Source organism: Squalius cephalus (genome assembly GCF_949319135.1).
Source record: "Squalius cephalus genome assembly, chromosome: 12".
In the NCBI taxonomy this organism is placed as follows: domain Eukaryota; kingdom Metazoa; phylum Chordata; class Actinopteri; order Cypriniformes; family Leuciscidae; genus Squalius; species Squalius cephalus.
In genome coordinates this window covers 33,154,361-33,177,758 of record NC_137133.1, presented here as the reverse complement: position 1 = coordinate 33,177,758, position 23,398 = coordinate 33,154,361, and the positions used below count along the sequence as shown (strand labels likewise).

General features: G+C 40.9%; 2 protein-coding genes, 1 long non-coding RNA gene and 1 pseudogene across 4 annotated transcripts in view; all 4 read left to right on the top strand.

The window, feature by feature from the left end:
• LOC307168678 overlaps window positions 1-23,398 on the top strand; it is a 380,672-nt gene that overhangs the window by 250,158 nt on the left and 107,116 nt on the right. The window lies entirely within an intron of this gene.
• On the top strand, window positions 2,882-3,915 carry LOC307168583 (trace amine-associated receptor 4-like; annotated as a pseudogene). Its single transcript has one exon. The product of its transcript is annotated as a trace amine-associated receptor 4-like (transcript).
• On the top strand, window positions 6,693-7,721 carry LOC307168785 (trace amine-associated receptor 4-like; the record flags this gene model as incomplete). The annotated part of the gene is made up of 1 exon (XM_079889024.1): window positions 6,693-7,721. The coding sequence occupies one exon, from the start codon at window positions 6,693-6,695 to the stop codon at window positions 7,719-7,721; it is 1,029 nt and encodes a 342-aa protein (XP_079745150.1).
• LOC307168582 (trace amine-associated receptor 4-like) lies at window positions 13,186-14,193 on the top strand (the record flags this gene model as incomplete). The annotated part of the gene is made up of 1 exon (XM_079888699.1): window positions 13,186-14,193. One exon carries the CDS (start codon window positions 13,186-13,188, stop codon window positions 14,191-14,193), a length of 1,008 nt encoding a protein of 335 aa, XP_079744825.1.

Genomic DNA, 23,398 nt, shown 5'->3' with positions numbered 1-23,398 from the left:
CATCCAAAAATATTTTAAAAAATGTATTCACCCTCAAGTTGTTCCAAACCCGTATGAATTTCTTTCTTCTGTTTAACACAAAAGAAGATATTTTAAAGAATTTTGGTAACCAGACAGTTGACGGTAGCCATTGACTTCTTTATTAGGAAAAATAATACTATGGAAGTCAATGGGTGCCGTCAACTGTCTGGTTACCAACATTCTTTAAAATATCTCCTTTTGTGGTCAACAGAAGAAAGAAAATCATACAGGTTTGTAACAACATAGGGTGAGTAAATGATGACACTATTTTCATTTTTGGGTGAACTATCCCTTTAAAGCAGGCATGGGCAAACCCAGTCCTGAAAGGACTGCTGTTGTGCAGAGTTTAGCCCCAACCCTAATCAACTAATAAAAATCAATAATAAATAAATAACAAATCAACTAACCCTAATAACTGCTGAACCAGCTAATCAATGTCTTCAGGATTACTAGAAAGCTTCAAGCAAGTGAGTTTTCTCAGGGTTGGAGCTACACTCAGCAGGAAAGTGGTCCTTCAGGGCAGAGTTTACCCATCCCTGCTTTAAAGTAATATATTTCACCCATAAATTAAAAATCTGTCATAATTTACTGTCCCTCAGATCATTCCAAGTCTGTATGACTTTCTTTCTTATTTGGAACTCAAAAGAAGATATTTTGAAAAATGTCTGTTTTTTATTTTTTGTTCATAAATTGAAAGTCAATGGGGTCCAATGTTGTTTTGACCCCAGCGTTGCATGGTCTGACGAGTCTCGGTTTCTTAGTGCAGTGTGCAGATGAAGGTCTGAATTGTATGCAGTGTTATTTTAGTATCAATAGGCACGTTTTCATTACAGATTTGCACGAAACTTTTGAGATTTTTTTCTAAATGTCGACAAAAAAAAACCTATTGCGAAATGACGGCATTTCCATTAACCGATGTTATGCGACTAAAACATATTTTTTTCCTCTCGCGATAAGTCATTTAAAAAATCATGGCGACGGACGTTGGTAGGTTTACGTACCATATATCCCAGCCACTGCACTGGCCATTATTATTAATCGAAGGAGACGTATGTGTGTTATCCAAGCATTAAAGTAACAACATGTAGCTTTTCAACCTTCATAATATATTTCCAAGACCCTTGTGATAGTACATCGACTTACAATAGGTTGAATGAGACGTCTGCCAGAGCCTGACGGGGTCTGTATCGCTTTTACTGGCACTATGTAACTTCGGGGTGCGGGTAGTAACCAGCGCTCAAAAAGAACTACAAAATTCGACTGCTTTACGGCATACGTCAAATTCGGCCGTGACAGGCCAACCAGCGCGTTTGTTTTCGTGCGTCTGTTTTCGTCATGGCTGAAGCAGCAGCGAAACGTAAGAAGTCCAAGGTTTTGTCGGAGTAGAGTCGGAAGAGGAAAAAGGAGAGTGATAAACTGAAAGGCAGGACGAGGATCAATATGGGTCGAGCGTTTGCTCGCTGGCGTGAGCTTATGGAGGAGTGTTTACCAGACCGATGCTGATTTGGCCGTCATGCTGTTGAACTAGTAAGTAAATTGCTTGCATACTATCTTTAGGTTTTCTAATCTGTTGTCTGCCTGGCTACGGAAACTATCTGGTCCTCCATTTATCTTCATGAATCAGCTAGTAGATGAGCGAATTATAAATCTGGTAGTAAACACTAACATGCTAGTTTTAGATGGTTAGGATTCTATCGCTATCATTCTCGTTCAGATTTGAGCATTGCAATCGACATGCAAATCGCAAATGTTTGAGTTTAAAATGTTTAGTCTACTAAACATGTATAAATTATGAAAGGAGGAAGATTAATAATATTATCATTGCCCATATGAAAAAACCCTGCATGCTTCATATACAGTAACCGTAAATCATTTTACGACAGCGGTAATGGACAATTCCGCTTCCAACCTGTAGGGCGACCGCAGAGGAAAAGTTCCATGTTGTTGCTTTAATGGTAAGGAAAGACCCTTATACTTGGAGCGGCTGGTGTTTCTGGGTGTTTCTCCCTCAATTCTGCTTCGATGTCTTGATTGTTGCATTTCTTTGAGGTTTAGAATCCAGTATTCCTGTAATTCTTTTGTCTTTTATGAATTTAATAAAGAACTCTGTCTCGTATTCTGTCCAAACACACTGCGTCATCTAGGCTACGTCAGGTGACCTGTAAATGCGCAAAAACTGTTTCCATTGTAGTTTAGCGGGGGGGGAAAAATCCGAATTGCCTGAAAAACCACCTCGAGCGTAAAAACTTTTTTGCAATAAGTGGAAGTTTTTGCAAAATTTATGTGTTTCCATTGGCCGTATTTTCAATTTGCAATTTCAATTTGCGCAATTTGAAGGGTAATGGAAACGCAGCTATTGAGAAACTATTATAGTTTTTATTACTTTGATTTAGTATTTATTTTTTATTTTCTGTTTTCATTCTAGTTGGTTTTAGTAATTTTATTGTTTTTGTCATTCTAATCAGTTTTTGTTTGTCAATATCATTAGTTTTATGTGAACAACATGAATCCATTCTGCCATGGTCCAACAGTTCAGGCTGATGGTAGTTTAATGTGTCTCCAACCCATCCATTGATCTTCAAATCAGTTGAAGTATTAATTTTTCTCTATTTAATCTCCTGGGCTCATGTTGTTTTTGTAACTATGGACTGGTGTACAGGGGTTTCCTCGAATTTGTGCCTATATATGAACAAGACTGAGCAGCTCTGAGCCCATTTAGGGAGTTAAACTAGATGGGGATGTACTATATTTATGTTAACCTTTCTCTGGATATTGGCCTTTACCAACCTATCATTTACACATTTTGCTTATTCTTTGCCTTATTACAATTAAAGAAATCATCTCATCTGGAGTAGACGTGATGATGTCAAATGTGACTGACTCTGAGAATGTGTTACTCTGCTATCCACTCCTGCTGGACTCCTGTCCTAAAGTACAACGTCTTACTGTAGTTAAAGTGGCAATGTATGTTTTCATGGTGCTGATGATCCTCATAACAGTTTTTGGGAATCTGCTGATCATCATCTCCATCTCTCACTTCAAACATCTACAGTCTCCAACTCATCTGATCGTTCGCTCTCTGGCTGCCAGTGATTGTCTGCTGGGCTCTTTGGTCATGCCGTACAGCATGGTGCGATCTGTTGAAGGCTGCTGGTATCTGGGAGGTTTTGTTTGTAAAGTGCATTCTAGTTTAGACATGACCTTCTGTATCTCTTCCATACTGCATCTCAGTTTAATATCTATTGACAGGTACTGGGCCATTTGTGATCCTTTAAGATACAAATTGAGGGTCACAAACAACACTGTGACTGTATTTACTACATTTACATGGCTGTTTTCATTTGTCTACAGCTTTTCTGTTGTGTTTACAGGGATAAATGCAGTTGGACTAGAAATGCTAATATTGCAGATTTCCTGTGTGGGAAGTTGTCTGTTGTTTTTTAACAAACAGTGGGGTCTTATATGTCCAATTATTACGTTCTTTCTCCCTGGGACGATCATGAGCTCTCTGTATATGAAAATCTTCCATGTTGCACAAAAGCATGCAAAGGTAATGTCAGAAAGAGTGACTGTGGCAGCAGCAGGAGGGTTGAAGAGCCAAAGCTCTGCTCACAGAGAGAGAAAAGCAGCGAAAACTCTGGCCATTGTCATGGGTGTTTTTTATTTTTGCTGGCTTCCATATTTTACTGTTACTGCTCTCGACCCTTTTTTCAATTATTTAACCCCAGCTGATGTTTTTGATGCTTTGGTTTGGTTTGCATATTTTAACTCCACTTGTAACCCCTTGATTTATGGATTTTTCTACCCTTGTTTTCAGAATGCGTTTAAGATTCTTATATGCACTTACTGTATGTCTGTGGCACCAAGGATTCAAACACCTTGACTTTTAAATGAATACGACAATCACACTTATTTCAGGCATCATAATAAAGAACAGTGATCTGTGATCTGAATCAAAATGCTAAATGCTAAAATCAATGTTCAAAAAACTTTTTTGAAATATTTTCGTAGAAATTCTAGAAATTTGTTTGTACTATGTTCAGAAAAATACGTTCAGTTATAATACAACATACAGTCTGTTTTTTTTGTAAACTTAACAGTTTAAATTGAACAATAAACTCACATTTTAATGGATTTACATTAAATGGTCTCCCTTTGGAAAAACATTCTCATTTTGGCATATCCTCGTATCCTCGTACTGAACAACTAAAGCTGGCCACACTTACATGATCTGTTCAAAAACTGAAAAGAGAAAAATACATTATTGGTAGGAAACCAGTAACAATTTGAAATTTAAAATGTATAGACTAAAGAAGGATATCTCGTACCTGTTGAGAATGTGCCGTCTGTGTAGTTGCATGGTTGACTTCCAGAAAATCAGTATCAAAGTGGCTTTGAATGGATTTTTTTTTTTTACAGTTACAGATTAATAATAAAAAAAAGGCGGGTTTAAAGAATTCTAAACTCAACAAAAAGAAACAATTATCATAAAAAGCTTCTTTAGAACGATATGGTTCTAAAAAAAACTATGTGCACAGTATATGATTGTAGAAAAATATATATATTTTATTGAACATTGATGGAGCATTTTGTGCACTCTAAAAAATGCTGGATTTTATTGGGTTAGTTTCATTATTTTTACCCAGGTGCTATAGGTAGTTTTTGTGTAACTCAGTTGCTGGGTCAATTTTACTGAGAATACAAATGATGATGAGTTCTATTATTAAAGACTGTTCCCATTCTGAACTCCAGCTCCGTCCCTTTTGTAATTTTGTGGCCTCTAGGTGTAGAACAAAATACAGCAATACTTTTGTACCTGTAGCGATTACATTATTAAATAAAAATAGTATGAGATGACAAACTTTGCCATGCATGGCACTTTATGCTTCTGAGGTTTGGGTAAGTGTGTATGTAGAGGCACATTGTCATAACCTTTTTCTTTTCTTAGGAGTTTTTTATACTTTTAACTTTTTGATATTATATTATAATGGTATATGGTTTAATGCATGTTCTGATGTCTTATGAATTTGTCTAAATTATGGATTGCTGATTCTCCTGTCTGCACAACAAATTTACCCTCGGGTGCTAAGAAAGACACCTTAAACCAGTGGTCGGCAAAACTGCCCAAACTGGCCCGCCAGCAATAATATCTGGCCCGCGCCCGCAGCCAGATTATTTTGATAGCAGTTGGTTCTGAATCATGACAGCAACAGTTACTCACAATCACTTCATCTTTAGTGATTTTGCCTTCAAAATAAAAGTATGAGAATGTTTTTGCAGCAATGTTTTATTTTGAGATGAATTGAGAGCTTTTAATTGGAAAAGTTCTGAAAGACATTCAAAAGAGTCTGTGGTTCGCTTCGTTGCAGAAAAGACACACCGGCTTTGCATTCACAAAGCTAGGTAGGATGAACGCATAGTTGTCTTTCCCTCCTTCTTTTTATGCCCTATTTTTGCTGTCAACTTTCCTCTTTAGTCTCTTTGATAGTGCCATTTTCTCTCACCAGCTAGCTTAAATGTTAACATCACTCTGCACACGACGTAGCGTACCTCCAGCGTGCAAACAATTCAAAAAGATGCAGTTTAGTACGTGGGGATGCCAAGGAATAATTCTGAGCATAAAAGTAGCCTAACTAAAATAATTATTACAATAAGTTAGGCTCCATTGTGTAACAAGCAAATTAAATTGATACACATTTATTATTCACAATATGGAAAAAGGATTTTATTTTATTTTTTATATTTTGAGTTATTTTTATCCATTCCGCATCTCCCACATATGTATGTTTTAGCAAGGCGGTCTGTGTTGGTGAATGAAGATACTTGCCAGGTTACGTGTCACTACTGCTTATTAATTTATCCAGTGTAAAACCCAGACACTGACACACAAGTGTGGGTTTTGTCAATGACTGTCCTACTACAGGATTTAACACAGAGTAACAGCTCACAACCAGTTACAAAAGACACTGTAACAGTTTGTCACAGGCAATTCTAGTTGCCCTTTTCATCAATTTCTTAACTTATCTATTGACTATGTTCTGGCCTGCCATCTAGTGGCAAATTTTTTTTTTTGGCCCGATGCCAAACTTACTTGCCAACCCCTGCTTTAAACCTTGAACCCTCTCACACACCAACCCAGCGCTGGGTCAGTGTCATTGAATGGATTGGAACAGACATATAGCCTACTGATACCAATTTTCTTCTCAAAGATTCACAGACCACACCATCTGCCACATTGTAGAGATTCACTTCTAGCCAGCAATCATAAAACTTTTTTTAATGCCAGGTTAGGGTTACAAACATTTATTTAATCGTCTCTGGCCCTCTATAGCCTTGGACACCCCATGTTTAAAACTCTAGTTCCGCCATTGATCACTACACACAGTTGAAGTATTAATTTGATCATTTTAATATCCTGAGTTTGTTGTTTTTGTAACTATGGGTTACATGGACTGGTGTACAGGGGTTACCTCGAATCTGAGCATATATGGACACAACTGAGCTGCTCTGAGTCCAGTTAGGGAGTAAAACTATGGGCATGTTCACTTTTCTCTGGATATTGATCTTCACCAAACTATAATTTACAAAATTATTCTGTTTTTATGTTGGTTTATAAATGTCTGCTTTTTATGGTTACAAAGAAAATCATCTCAGCCTCTGGAGTAGACGTGATGATGTCAAATGAAACTGACTCTGAGAATGTGTTTCTCTGCTATCCACTCCTGCTTGACTCCTGTGTGAAATTGCATCGTCTTACTGTAGTTAAAGTGGCAATGTATGTTTTCATGGTGCTGATGATCCTCACAACAGTTTTGGGGAATCTGCTGATCATCATCTCCATCTCTCACTTCAAACATCTAAAGTCTCCAACTCATCTGATCGTTCGCTCTCTGGCAGCTTGTGATTGTCTGCTGGGCTCTTTGGTCATGCCGTACAGCATGGTGCGATCTGTTGAAGGCTGCTGGTATCTGGGAGATTTTTTTTGTAAAGTGCATTTTAGTTTAGACATGACCTTCTGTATCTCTTCCATACTGCATCTCAGTTTAATATCTATTGACAGGTACTGGGCCATTTGTGATCCTTTAAGGTACAAAATGAGGGTCACAAACAACACTGTGACTGTATTTACTACATTTACATGGCTGTTTTCATTTGTCTACAGCTTTTATGTTGTGTTTTCAGGGATAAATGCAGTTGGACTAGAGATGCTTATATTGCAGATTTCCTGTGTGGGAAGTTGTGTTCTGTTTTTTAACAAACAGTGGGGTCTTATATGTCCAATTCTCACATTCTTCCTTCCTGGAACGATCATGAGCTCTCTTTATATGAAAATATTCCATGTTGCAAGAAAACATGCAAAGGTAATGTCAGAAAGAGTGACTGTGGCGGCAGCAGGAGGGTTGAAGAGCCAAAGCTCTGCTCAAAGAGAAGGAAAAGCAGCGAAAACTCTGGCCATTGTCATGGGTGTTTTTTATCTCTGCTGGCTGCCTTTTTTTACTGTTACTGCTCTCGACCCTTTTTACAATTATTTAACCCCAGCTGATGTTTTTGAGGTTGTAATTTGGTTTGCATATTTTAACTCCACTTGTAACCCCTTGATTTATGGCTTTTTCTACCCTTGTTTTCAGAATGCATTTAAAGTTCTTATATGCACTTATGTTTGTGGCATCAAGGATTCAAACACATTGACTTTTGAATGAATATGACACTCACACTTATTTACACTTATTTCAAGATTTATTGCATCACAATAAAGTTTTTTTATGTAATTCTTTTTAGTTCATTCATATATGCTAAAGCCATTTTTAAAATGTTTCTGTTTCTTATGAACTTTCTGCATTTATTGGAAGCAGTGATATGAATATTTTTAGTAATCTGGTGAAAAAGAGGGGCTGGGACATGATGACATGACATAAAATATGTTATATGTTAAAATATGTTAAGTTATAATAAAACATCCTATATAGCCTGCTTTTTAATACATAATCAAGACTCAAGAAATAAAACACTCTCTGCTATCACAACTGCATTACTATTTTTCTAGGTTAGTGTAACCTGTGGCAAATGAAAAATAAGTTAAAAAGTTCATCATCGATTTATTCATATTTAAATGTTATTTAGACTGTTATTCAATCTACAGTATACAGCCTTTTATAGTCAACTTTCAAGTCTGTCCGTATTAATTGTGTTAGTTAGTACACTTTGAAGTCTGTTATAGTAAATTTTCCAAGCTATTACCATGGGCGCCTGCCGGATTTCATGCATAGAGGGGGATTTTGTTTTTTGGCACAAACAACTCTAAAAGGTTTTTTTAAAAATCAATATACACTCATGTAGCCTAACTATTATGCACGAATGAGACTCCTCGGACCAAAAGATATGTGAAAGCAACGGTAGAGCAGAGCAAAATTATTGTATGCCTTGACACGTTTTAAAGATTTTTAAGCCCAAAAACTGCAAAAGGAATGAAATTGTCAAAGACATCAGTCTAGTGCATATTCACATAATAAAAAGTGCTGCTTGTTCTGTCAATACTGTTTGTTTGTTTTGCTGACTGAGAAATAGCTTCAGATGATTCAGCGAGAGAGCAGTCCAAACGAATGGGAATGGATTCAGACCGTTTTGACTAATTCATTGAAAAGAATGAATTGACTTGAAATCGAAGAATGATTAAATCACATCACTGGTTCAGTCAACAGAAAAGTGTGACGCACAATAACTAAATATTTAATATTAAATAAATATTAAATAAGCTAAAATATTTGCATGGAAAACATTTCCCAGGTCAGTTGGAGTCCTCATGGTATATGCAGTGCACACAGCCATACAGCTGCAGGCCAGTGCAAATCCGTGTGACTCCCTCAGTAGAAATCGCGAACTTGCGGTTCGTCCATGGCCCCCCTCAGTAGAAATCGCATTCCGTTGGGGGTCCCCTTCAGTAGAGATCATCTTCCCCCTCAGTAGAAATTGGTTTTGCATAGTGGGGGGAAGGTTTGCATGCCCTGTGTGCCCATCCGCTAAGCCACTGCTGTGGGCATATCTTCGCTAGTAAAAGGTGGTGACAATACAATTTCAACCAACATGACATCCATGAATGTCATTTATAAACGTTACTAATCAACTGTTCAGGGAAGGAGGTGCGCCGGGAACCAGCGAACGTTCAACAAGGAGGCGGGCCAGGAACCAGCAAACTTGAGCTGCTGGAGATGGAGACCCAGGTGGAGCTGACAAGCCAAAGAGCCCACGTGACATCTCTGGCACTGGAGACTGAGGCGGAGCCACAGCGATGAGCGTCTGAGGTGGAACATGGGAGCCTGAGGACTGAGATGGAGCCAGTGGGACTGAAGACAAAGGCGGAGCCGGGGGAAAGATGAAGACGGAGCCAAAGGTGCAGGCAGGATGGCGTCTGAGCAAGGCGGAGCCGGTGGGACAAAGTAGCCTGGTGAAGCCGTCAGGACGATGGTTTCTGGTGGAGCCGAGGGAGGGAGAAGCCAAGGCAGACAGACCGTGGTGGAGTGACGGGCTCGTAGGCAGGAAGCGGAGCCAGGGGAACCTCCCTAGTGGACAGAGCTGGAGGACTGAAGCTCCGATGCCATTCCTCACAAAAAGGTGTTGGAAATGCAGAGGGGCTGAAGGGAACCAGCAGAGGCGGGCTGAGGAACTGGCTGATCTTGGAAGAGGAGCTAGGAGAAGGAGGCTGGGAAGGATCATTGGGAACACAGGCCACAAGGGACTGGGCAGAACCAACAGGGATCAGGAGATTCAGGGCTTGGCGGAACCAGCAGGGAAACAGGAGATTCAGGGATGAGCAGAACCAGCAGCCATATCACCCTGTAGCCCAAGACTGGTTGCCCACTGAAGCTAAGCAGGGCTGAGCCTGGTCAGTACCTGGATGGGAGACCTCCTGAGAAAAAAAAAAACCAGGTTGCTGCTGGAAGAGGTGTTAGTGAGGCCAGTAGGGGGTGCTCACCCTGTGGTCTGTGTGGGTCCTAACGCCCCAGTGTAGTGACGGGGACACTATACTGTCAAAGAGCACCGTCCTTCGGATGAGACGTTAAACCGAGGTCCTGACTCTCTGTGGTCATTAAACATCCCATGGCATTTCTCGTAAAGAGTAGGGGTGTAACCCCGGTGTCTTGGCCACATTCCACCCATTGGCCCTTACCAATCATGGCCTCCTAATAATCCCCTTATACACTGAATTGGCACTATCACTCTCTCTCCTCTCCACCTATAGCTGGTGTGTGGTGAGCGCACTGGCGCCGTTGTACTGTGGCTGCCGTCGCATCATCCAAGTGGATGCTGCACACTGGTGGTGGTTGAGGAGAGATCCCCTGATATAATTGTAAAGCGCTTTGGGTGTACAGTAGTACATATGAAAGCGCTATATAAATGCCTCATTCATTCATTCATTCATTCATTCATTCATTCATTCATTCATTCAGCTGGGGTAGGAGAAACAGGGAATTTACCTCCTTAAACACCTCCAATAGTTCGTCCATATAATTTACAGAGGCCATATACTATATACTCCAAAGTGGCGGGGTTGTGGGCAGGGCTTCCCTCACAGCCCTCGAACTCCACAAGCACTCCCTCTGTGACGTAGGTGTTGCGCTTACGCACCTGGTCAGACTCTCCGTGTGGATCTGGCTCCGGGGCGATGTCACTTTATGTCCTTATTGTAGGCTCGGTCTCGTCCATCATGCCAGGCCGATCTCCATAGTCTGCTGTGGGCTCTTGCAACTCCACCGTGCAGCTCGCGGGCAATGGATGGCTGGTCTCTGGATGTGGAGTAGGGCTGATGTGGTCCTCAGCCAGACAAATGGGGAATGGGGAATCACGGTTCACCAGCACCCACTCCAAAAATGTGGCGAAGTCTTCATTTTTATGGTTGTGATGTCAGAACTAGTCATTCTTTCAAAGGTCATTTTGGAGTGAGGAGGTTTTTTTTTTTTTCTAGTTCTGGAAGTTAGAATATGTATATTACATCACACTCTTTTATTTATTTATTTTTATACGACCAATGCCTTTAAGGTTAGAGGACACATGTTTCAATAAATAACATATTTTTTGTAACTATGGGTTACATTCTCTGCTATCCACTCCTGCTTGACTCCCGTCCTAAAGTACAGTGTCTTGCTGTGGTTAAAGTGGCAATGTATGTTTTCTAGGTCCTGATGATCCTTACAACATTTTTGGGGAATTTTTTTAATCTCGTAATATTCTACAGAAGAGAGAAGTGAACCGCGCTGTTTCTCTCGCGAAAAGTGAATCACAGTTTCCCTGTTCCACAGCATGTAATTGGCTGTTCACTACTGATGTCAAACCTAACCTCCTTAACTCAGGATCAAAGCCAACGTTGACAGAGAAAGTTGATGATCAGCGTCATGGTACCAACAAAGTCTGATTGGATTGGTTTGGTTTTGTCAACTCCAAACTAATCCTGTAACCCTGAGTTTGTTTAACTACCATCATAGTACGTGCCCCAGAGCAGAAACACAACAACTACAACTGAAGCCCGCCACACAGATTCGAGGTAACCCCTGTACACTAGTCCATGTAACCTACTGTATAGTTACAAAAAAATATGTTATTTATTGAAACATGTGTCCTCTAACCCTTAAGGCATTGGTCATATAAAAAATAAATAAAAGAGTGTGATATAATATACATATTCTAACTTCCAGAACTAGAAAAAAAAAATCCTACTCACTCCAAAATGACCAGTTCTAAAATCACAACCATAAAAAGGAAGACTTCGCCACATTTGTGGAGTTAGTGCTGGTCAACTATCATGCGCATTCTGCGTCTGCGTGTAAAGGAGATAACTGTTTATTTAAAGGTGCTCTAAGTGATGTTGGGTGATGTCACTTCTTGTTGATGTTTAAAGTATTGTCAAACAAAACGGAGGCTAGCTAGACCCTCCCTCCTCCTCATCCGCGCACTAACCCCCCAAACCCCACCCCAAATCCTTCTTGTCGGTCGGTTATTGGCTGGAACAGTTTGTTATGTTTCGTGGTGCAGGTTGGCCCAGTTTGTTTTTCTTGCCGTTTGTGGAGCTTGGGGTGTCTACAGAGACCACGTTTTTTTTACAGTGTGTTCAGGGGACAGGCAGCTAGCGGATGGTGAGGAGATGTTTGCTGTATGTGACAAAAAATGTTTTGGCCTAAAAAACGCGTGACATCGCATAGAGGACCTTTAAGCAGATATATTCGACTATATTCATCATTCAATAAATGAAAATGAAAACTAACACTATACAAACCATAAACAAAGTAACGCTTGCTTAACGTTTTGAATATCAATCATGCTTATAACGTTCTTTATTCCACTTTGCTCATATTATTATGAAAATATTTGCGCAGTGGAATGCTCAGGTAAGATGACGTAAGATTAGAACAGCCTTCTGTCTGTGCCGTCATTACTTCTTTGCTTACTTTCATCACTTTTGCTCTTTTTCTCGTGTACTGACTTTGTGTCTGACTATAGCCAACGGTGCGGAACACACCAAAAAAACAAAGCCAGCCGATGTTTGTTTATGATTTATGCGAGAGATTTTGCGTGATTTCCCATGTTCACAGGAAGGAATCTGGCTGTTTGTGAATAAGTATCTTTGTGCGTGGTGTGCTTTCACAACACAGCACCCCACACACTAGAGGAACAACACGGTTAAGTTTATGATTTTTGTGGTCATGTTTGTGGTCTGTCACATTTTGAAAATCTTATAAGATTTAAAAAATCTGTACTGTGGCCCAGCCTGGACTTACAGCCACAGCCTTAGATGAAATCAACTGCAAATAAGAGAACACATTAAATCTCTCAAAAATTGTCATTTATTCTTACTATTTGCTTTTATTTTTTTCTGTTGTTTTGTTGTGACTTTAGTTGCTTGTTTTGTGATGTTCAGAGTACTGACCTTGACTTTGTTGTTTGTTACTATGGGTTACATCGACAGATGTAGGGGGGTTAACTCAAACTTCTGAGAGTATATATGAACAAGACTGAGATACTCCATTTATAGAGTTAGACTAGATGGGGATGTGCTATATATATGTAAACCTTTCTTTGGATGTTGCCCTTTACCAACCTATCATTTACAAAATTATTTTGGTTATCCTTTGCCTTATTACAATTAAAGAAATCATCTCATCTGGAGTAGACGGGATGACTTCAAATGAAACTGACACTGAGAATGTGCTTCTCTGCTATCCACTCCAGCTGGACTCCTGTCCTAAAGTACAACGTCTTACTGTAGTTAAAGTGGCAATGTATGTTTTCATGGTGCTGATGATCCTCACAACAGTTTTTGGGAATCTGCTGATCATCATCTCCATCTCTCACTTCAAACATCTACAGTCTCCAACTCATCTGATCGTTCGCTCTCTGGCAGCTTGTGATTGTCTGCTGGGCTCTTTGGTCATGCCGTACAGCATGGTGCGATCTGTTGAAGGCTGCTGGTATCTGGGAGATTTTGTGTGTAAAGTACATTCTAGTTTAGACATGACATTCTGTATCTCTTCCATACTGCATCTCAGTTTAATATCTATTGACAGGTACTGGGCCATTTGTGATCCTTTAAGATACAAAATGAGGGTCACAAACAACACTGTGACTGTATTTACTACATTTACATGGCTGTTTTCATTTGTGTACAGCTTTTCTGTTGTGTTTACAGGGATAAATGCAGTTGGACTAGAGATGCTAATATTGCAGGTTTACTGTGTGGGAAGTTGTGTTCTGTTTTTTAACAAACAGTGGGGTATTATATGTCCAATTCTCACATTCTTTCTTCCCGGAATGATTATGAGCTCTCTGTATATGAAAATATTCCATGTTGCACAAAAGCATGCAAAGGTTATGTCAGAAAGAGTGACTGTGGCTGCAGCAGGAGGGTTGAAGAGCCAAAGCTCTGCTCACAGAGAGAGAAAAGCAGCAAAAACTCTGGCCATTGTCATGGGTGTTTTTTTGTTCTGCTGGCTACCTATCTTTACTGTTGCTGCTCTCGACCCTTTTTTCCAATTTTTAACCCCTGCTGATGTTTTTGATGCTTTGGTTTGGTTTGCATATTTGAACTCTACTTGTAATCCTTTGATTTATGGATTTTTCTACCCTTGTTTTCAGAATGCATTTAAAATTCTTATATCAGTGGCATCAAGTATTCAAACACCTTGACTTTTAAATGAATGCTGCTCACACTTTTTTCAGGCATCACAATAAAGATTTGTCTTTAATTCATTTATATTCTATAGTTCATTTTGGAAATATATTATGTTTCTTATAAACTTTCTGAATTTACTGGAAGTAATGATCTTAATATTTCTGGTGGAAGAGAAGGACTGTAAGAGTCCCCGTTAGCGTTGCCACCCGTCCCGGTTTTCCAGGGATTGTTCTCTTTTTTGAGCGACAGTCCCGGAAAATGTATATTCTTTCCCGGGACATGAATTGTCCTGTTTTTTTTTTTTTTGTGAAAATGTACTTCTAAAGTAGAATTTCCTGGTTTCAAATTAAACCGTTTCCTTCTACTGTTACTGCAGAGCTGCCACACGCAATTGACACTTTTCACACGCTCTCACGCCACACATCCATTTTCTCACAGAAAAATCGCGAAGCAAAGAGGACACGGAGACCGACAGACTAGACAGAGCAGGTTACTTATGATATAAAAAAAATCTCAGCTCTCAGATTCTGTCAATTTTATTACGAAATTAAAACAATAAACACCGTTTTGGCGTTTGTAAATGTGACTTGAAAGATCCCTATAGCGGCACGTGAACCGATCATCTCTACTAGCTAATAGTAAATAAACACGAATGAACAATGTTAAAAGAAACAGTACAACTTACCGAAATGTATATTCATCATACATAATATCGATCAGTCAGTGTTTTTCAACCGCGGAAAGGGTCAATAAAACAGCTGGAGAACAATTGTCACATAACATTTACCTCAGGAAAGCCATTTGATGACCATAATATAGGCTATAGCACGTTAGTTGGCTAGAAAAAAAGAGCTATAGAGAGTATTTTGCTAAACATGTGTAGGCTACTATATTACATATTTATTATATTTTTACTTATCATTAAATAAAGTTGTTGTTATTATAATAAAAAACGCATTATATTTAATTTGAGTTATTTTTAACCTTAAATAATACTACTAGCTGATAGGGCTGTATGTTTACAGCATTAGGTGAGATTTTTTTCTTGAGAAAAATTAATGCCTATCTTGTGTACCTAATATTTATCCAAATTAGTCAATTAAATCAAATCACAAGAATTGAACTGAATTGAAATCCTGAAATTTGTTTCAAGCAATAATAAAAAAACGTAGCTTACCAGAAATTGTACCCCCCCCCCCCAAAAAAAATAAATAAAATCATCTGAGTGTCCCGGTTTTTCACAAATCAAAGGTGGCAAACCTAGTCCCCGTGCTGGGCTAAAATCTGTTACTATATTCAGAATTTTGTTTTACATTATAAATAAACACAATCTAGCCTGCATTTTTGTGAAAGGAACAAATCTAGTTTTCATTTTAATTGGTTTTCATTAAAAATCTCTCCCTTTAGAAAAACTTTCACAATAGAGCCAGTATGTTTAATTAAATTAATGAAATATATATATAAAATTATATTTATAAATTTCATTTTCTACAAAAAAAACACACCTTTCCTCCAGTGGAGACGTTGCCAGAAAGCATCAAGGACTGGTATGGAAATATCCTCTGAGGGATAGAAATTCAAAGAAAAATCTCGTACCAAGTATTGAAATATTGTGTGTCCATTAGGTTGAAAGCTGTGAGAGAGAGAGAGTTAAGCCGCATGACTCTGCGAGCTCCTCAAGATACCTCCGTATTAAGGATGCTAATACTAATGCGAGTGTTATGCTGACTGTGCTAGCTCCATTATGGTGCAAAATACCGTTCTTCTAAAACCAATCGGAGTTGTGACCCTAATTCTTGCTGTTTGATGCCATATAGACAGATTCAGATTGTTTTATGTTGTTTAAGATGCTCATAAAAGATCGCTAATCGCGCGAGCCGCGTGCTAATCGCTAGCATTTAAATGTGAATTTGTTTTGATTTTAGCTCTGCTGCTAGCTCAGCTAAGCTAGTCACCACTGTAGCAGATCTTTGATAGTATTCACACCGCTAAAGGTGCCTTTATACTTTAGACTTAGAAGTCGTTTGATTGAGGGAGTATTTATCCTCTTGTTTGTCATGTAAGATAAGGGTGATTTAGTTCATTTAATTGCCAATATAAATGTTTGATATGTATATGAGGAACATAAGTTCATCTTAACTGTTAAAAAGAATGAATATATTAAAATGTGATGTTTAAAATGTTATTAAAATGCATAAATAGATTTAAAAGGTTAAAAACAAATATCTGGTTTCAGAAATCTCATGATTTCATTTCTATGCTGTGAGATGGAAGTACATTGATTGATTGATTGTTGTTCATTGGAAATGACCTAGTATTTATATCCTTTACAATTGGTTATATTTGATTTGACATTTGAATGGAGATAAGTTGGTCAGATTTGAACAGAAATGAGGCAAAAGTAACTAATGCATTATGTACTGTATGCATAGATTGGTTTTTAGAGAGGGATAGATCATCTGAATCTGACCCTTGGCCGTGGCATCTTTGGAACCATCATCATCCTGTGCCTTCATTTGAAATACAGATAAGAACAAACGTAAACCTACCCGGGTAGTGAAAAGAACATACATAGTCCAAGAAACACACACACACACCAAGTTTTTTGGGGGGTTTATTGTGTGCCTGTGCACTCAGGAAGCCGGCTTAGGTAGGCAGGGAGTATAAATAACTGTCTTTAATTTTGTATAATACGTTTCTCAAACTTACCTGTTTTGTGTTGTCTGTTCTCTGCTGACGTTTTACTACTTCAGGCTCTGTAGTCGTACCTAGAGTTTCTGATATTAGCCCAGCTTTAATCCATAGCTAATTAAATTAGTTATCAGTTACACTTACCTGAGACCCAGGTTACAAGTGACAAGCCAGCCAGGAGCCTGGTTATGTGTTAGCAGTGAACCACATTACAAGTGTGTAAGTTTTTGTTATCTGTTTATAGATCACTCTTTACTAAAGATGGAGTTCATAATGAGCTCAGGTATCAAAGTCCCCAATGCAGTAATGAATCACCAGAAGATGAGGAGATCAAATACTTCCTTAAGAAGTATGGCTCCATGAGACTTGTCCCAGTTACTGACATTAACTCAGAGTTTTATAAAAACCTGATTAATGAGTATCAAGATGGTGTTGCTATTGAAGCCTTTGAGGCTACTGAAGCCTCTTCTGCCCTACACACATTAACTTAAAGACAATCCAGATGTAAAATACTACGTTCAAGCCACTAAAGTTGGCTGCAGTGTTACCAAAGCCCACCTTGATGAAATAAAGAAGTTAGCGAAACTGAGTGGAAGAGGCTTCGAAGAGGTGCTGAAAGACATGATGTCAGAGATCAGTGAGACAATCGAGACTGATGGCAGTGGTGATAATGAGTTTGGAGCCAAACAGCTCAACACGTCTCTTGACTCATTTGAACCCCCACATCTCCAGCTGCTCTCAGATTCTTCTCAGGAAAGGTTCATTCATAGTGGTGCTGAGCCATGCCCACCAGCTGATGTGAAGCGAAGTCTGTCCGTTGTGAAGAGCGACCTGAATCCACCTAAAATTCAAAAGGTCATTGTTGAGCACATTGTGAGGAGAGATGAATTAAACACACATTCACACTTTCCCATCAAGCTTCGTTCATTCTCAGGCAAGCTCCCCAGACCCAATAGTGAGACAGACTACGACATATGGCGTTCACATGTTGAGCTTCTCAGGAAAGACCCCACCCTGTCTAATCTTCAGAAATCTCGGAAAATCTTTGAAAGTTTGCTCTCCCCTGCAGCAGATATTGTCAAAAGACTCAGCCCTGAAGCTACTCCTGAAACCTACCTTCAACTGCTGGACTTTGAAACCGTTGAGGACGGCGAGGAGCTTTTCGCCCAGTTTATGAATACTCTTCAGGATCCTGGTGAAAAGGCCTCTACTCTCTGCCTCCTTCAAGCTGCCCTGAACCTTGCTGTTAAGAGAGGAGGAGCTGCTGCTGGAGAAGCAGATAGACACATTCTCAAACAGTTTTGTCGCGGGTGTTGGGACAACCCCTTGCTCTCTGACCTCAACCTCGAAGAAAAGAAAAGTCACCCACCAGCATTTTCAGAGCTCCTGTTATTAATCCACACTGAGGAGGATAGGCAGGCAGCTAAAGCCACACGTATGAGGAAGCACCTTGGCTTACACCAGCAGCGGGCTATGGCAAGTTCTCAGAGTGTATGCGTCTGCAGTCAACAAGCAGCATTCCAGCCTGAGTCCGACCCATTGACAGAGCTTAAACAGCAGGTGGCATCTCTGCAGATCCAACTCACCACGCTGATGTCTAAGAAAGCCAAGAAGGCCCCGAAGACCAAAGGGAACACTGAGCATCCATCAGGTGGGCCAGCATCTAAACTTGACCCTAGAGCACCAAGCTGGAAACCTACTAACTCAAAGACAAGCACCCAGCTGAGACCTTGATATTGTTTCAACTGCGGCGAGGACGGTCACATCTCCTCAGCTTGCAGTATCAATCCAAACCCCACTCTCGTCAATGAAAAAAGAGATCAATTGAGAGAAAAGCGGCGCCTCTGGGAGGCTAAAGAACACTCACCAGACAATAGGGATTTTTAGATGGAGTCTCAGTTGCAGGGCAAACTGAGGCTGGAGCAGTTCACCAACGCCCTGCTAAGGATAAAAGTGATGCCAAGCCCAAGTTTAGTGCTGCCTTGAACCTATATAATGTTAGAAAACACCCCTTCAGAGTCCCGCAAAAACTTATAGGCATGAAAAGTACAGGCCAAGTTACCATCCAGGGCAAACAGTTCAGCTGTCTTCTTGACACAGGTTCGCAAGTAACCACAGTCACCAAGTCCTTTTATGACGAATACATACCTAAGCAACAGATCGAACCACTCTATAACCTTCTGAAAGTTGAATGGGCCAATGGTGAATCTGTGCCCGACCTTGGAAGTGTTGCAGTCACAATCACCTTCCCAAAACAGTTCCTTGGAGCTGAATATGAAGTCCCAACATTGGCCTTGGTTGTTCCAGACAGCGGCACTTCAGGGTACCGGATACTGATTGGTACAAACACACTCGATGTAGCGTATGGTATGTGCATAGAGAAAAGTCCAGCAAGCTACCATCCTGTCCCAAACGGCTACAGGACGGTGCTGAAAGTACTTCAACTGCGACAGGAACAAAGCCATGACAGTAACATCGGACTGGTGAGGATGCAAGGCAGAGACAGAAAACTCATTCCAGCTGGAGGAACAGTTGCATCAAGTTAAAGGGAGGGAGTGGCATCAGTTAAAGAGTTCCATACTGAGAGGTCTGCTATCATGGAGTACCCTTCATCCTCCTCTCTGCCTGGAGGGCTGCTAGTAAAGCCCTGTCTCGTTGATCTACCAGGTAGACTACCAGTTGTGGTCTCAAATGAGTCGGAACACGACATTATTATCCCAGCTAAGAGTGTGATTGCTGAGCTCAGTGCAATCCAGGCCATTCTGTCTCACAAACAGAGCGTGACCAATCAGTCTCAAACAGAACGCTCCAAGGCAGCTGACCTAGCCTTTGACTTTGGTGAGTCCCCGGTCCCTCCAGAATGGAAAGACAGAATTACTTGAAAATTGAATAGCATGCCTGAGGTCTTCGCCTAGAACAACACTGACTTTGAAAGGACAGACAAAGTCAAGCATCACATCAAACTGTCCGATGAAACACCATTCAAACTGAGAGCTCGGCCGATACACCCTCACAACGTAGAAGCTGTTCGTCAGCATCTTCAAGAGCTTCTCGATGCAGGGCTGATTCGTGAAAGTTAGTCTCCATTCTCCTCTCCAATCGTTGTAGTCAGGAAGAAGAATGGCCAAGTATGCCTCTGTATTGACTACAGGAAACTGAACCTGCAGACGGTGAAAGATGCTTATGCACTTCCGAGGATGGATGACACCTTCACAGCACTCTCTGGTTCCAAGTGGTTCAGCGTCCTCGATCTAAAGTCTGGCTACTATCAGATCGAAGTCAACGAGGTTGACAAGCCAAAGACCGCCTTCGTATGCCCACTTGGTTTCTGGGAGTTTAATCGCATACCTCAGGGAGTGACAAATGCCCCAAGTGCCTTCCAGAGACTGATGGAAAAGTGCATGGGAGACATGCACTTGAAGAAAGTTGTCGTTTTCCTGGATGACTTGATAGTCTTCTCGAAAACTTTAGAAGATCATGAAGCCAGACTCACCAAGGTTCTCAACCGCCTGAAGGAGTATGGGCTCAAGCTGTCCCCAGAAAAATGTAGATTCTTTCAGTCCTCAGTCCGGTACTTGGGGCATTTGGTCTCAGAGCAGGGAGTGGAGACCGACCCGGAAAAGATTGCAGCGCTAAAGACCTGGCCAGTCCCTCAGCATCTAAAAGAGTTGAAAGCCTTCCTCAGATTCTATGGGTATTATAGGAAGTTCATTAAAGGCTATTCAAGTATAATGAAACCCCTGAATGACTTAACATCTGGCTACCCACCTCTAGGGAAGCACCCAAAGTCCAAGGAAAGGAGTGGCCAATACTACCACCCCAAATAACTATTTCTAAACCGTTGGACTCCCGCCTGCCAACAGGCATTCGAGATGATTATCGGCAAGTTGACAACGTCCCCAGTTCTGGCCTTCGCAAATCCTGCACTCCCTTACATCCTTCACACGGATGCAAGTTCCACCGGCCTCGGAGCGGCCTTATATCAGGAGCAGGAGTGACAGCTGCGTGTCATCGCCTACGCAAGCAGAGGGTTATCACGTAGTGAGTCCCGTTATCCAGCTCACAAGCTCGAGTTTTTAGTGCTGAAATGGTCTGTAACAGAGAAGTTCAGTGACTACCTCTATGGCAATCAGTTCACAGTGGTCACCGACAGCAATCCCCTTACCTACATACTTACCTCAGCCAACTCGATGCAACCAGCTACAGGTGGTTAGCTGCTCTCTCTACCTTCTCCTTTAAGCTCCAGTACCTCCCCAGGAAGCAGAATGGAGATGCTGACGCACTATCGCGACGCCCCCTTGGCAACCTGCGTGACGACCCCTCATCTTAAAAAGAGTGGGACAGGATCCGCCAGTTCACACAACACCATCTATCAGATCCAGATAACATTAACAGATAACACAGGCTGTTAGACAGTGATGCTGTTAGACAGTGAAGAGAGAGGAACAGGCCTGTTCCTCTCTCTCTCTTCACTGTTGTCGCTCCTCCTTTATGCTTCCGCTCCTCCATGAGAGATACGAGACCGGTGCGTCGCGCAGGTGTCGCTCATCAGTATTCACGCCACCGGCCTTGTCCCGCTCTCCCACGGCCCTCTGCCTCGTCCTGCTCGCCACACTGACCTTTTACTACTTCAGGCTCCGTAGTTGTTCCTAGAGTTTCTGATATTAGCCCAGCTTTTAATCCATTGCTAATTAAATTAGTTATCAGTTACACTTACCTGAGACCCGGGTTACACATGCAAAGGTAATGTTAGAAAGAATGACTGTGGCGGCAGCAGGAGGGTTGAAGAGCCAAAGCGCTTCTCAAAGAGAAGGAAAAGCAGCAAAAACTCTGGCCATTGTAACGGGTGTGTTTTATCTCTGCTGGCTGCCTTTTTTTTACTGTTACTGCTCTCGACCCTTTTTACAATTATTTAACCCCAGCTGATGTTTTTGAGGTTGTAATTTGGTTTGCATATTTTAACTCACATACTGTAGCCTAACTATTATACACAAATGAGACTCTTCGTACCAAAAGATATGTGAAAGCAACGGTAGAGCAGAGCAAAATTATTGTATCTCTTGACACGTTTTAAAGATTTTTAAACCCAAAAACTGCAAAAGGAATGAAATTGTCAAAGACATCAGTCTAGTGCCTATTCACATAATAAAAAGCGCTGTTTTTTCTGCCAATACTGTTTGTTTGTTTTGCTGACTAAAAAATAGCTTCAGATGATTCAGCAAGAGAGTCCGAACGAATGGGAATGGATTCAGACCGTTTTGACTAATTCATTGAAAAGAATGCATTGACTCGAATCGAAGAATGATTAATTCACTGATGATTGGAATCACTGGTTCAGTCTACAGAAAAACGTGACACACAATAACTAAATATTTAATATTAAATAAATATTAAATAAGCTAAAATATTTGCATGGAAAACTTTTCCCAGGTCAGTTGGAGTGCTCATGGTATATGCAGTGCATACAGCCATACAGCTGCAGGCCAGTGCAAATCCGTGTGACCCCCTCAGTAGAAATTGCAAAATAATGGTTCGTCCATGGCCCCCCTCAGTAGAAATTGCGTTCCAGGCTCGTAGGCAGGAAACGGAGCCAGAGGAACCTCCCTAGTGGACAGAGCTGTAGGACAGAAGGTCCGATGCCATTCCTCACACTAAGGTGTTGGAAATGCAGAGGGGCTGAAGGGAACCAACAAAGGCAGGCTGAGGAACTGGCTGATCTTGGAAAAGGAGCTAGGAGAAGGAGGCTGGGAGGGATCATAGGGAGCACAGGCCACAAGGGACTGGTGAACTGGTGAAAGAAACAGGATATTCAGGGCTGGGCGGAACCAGCAGGGATCAGGAGATTCAGGGCTGGGCAGAACCAGCGGGGAAACAGGAGATTCAAGGATGGGCAGAACCAGCGGAGGTAGGAGAAACAGGGAATTTACCTCCTTAAAGGGATAGTTCACTTTGAAATAAAATGTTGGTATGTTTTAGCTTACCTCAAGGGCATCCAAGATGTAGGTGTCTTTTTTTCCGCAGTAGTTTCAATTTTGATATTTTTAGGTCAAACCGTTCTTGTCTGTCAGTCATTTCATGCAGGTCTATGGATACTGTCTCAAAGAGCATGCACAAAGTCCAAATTAAAACAATTCCCCATCGTCCAAATTAAACAATTCCCCATCTTAAGTACACATTGATGGCCTAAGACACGAAACGAGCGGTTTGTGTGAGAAAACGAACAGTATTTATATCGTTTTTAGCTCTTATAACACAGCCGCGTCCAAATGATCTGAGGGCTCGGGCGGGTATAGATGTATACACTAGATGTCGCCTTGGCTACTGCAGTTCATTGGAACGAAACCGTAGCCAAGCGACATCTAGTGTATATATCTATACCCTCCCGCGGGCGGGTATAGATGTATACACTAGATGTCGCCTTCGCTACTGCAGTTCATTGGAACGAAACCGTAGCCAAGGCGACATCGTGTATATATCTATACCCGCCCGAGCCCTCAGATCATTTGGACGCGGCTGTGTTATAAGAGC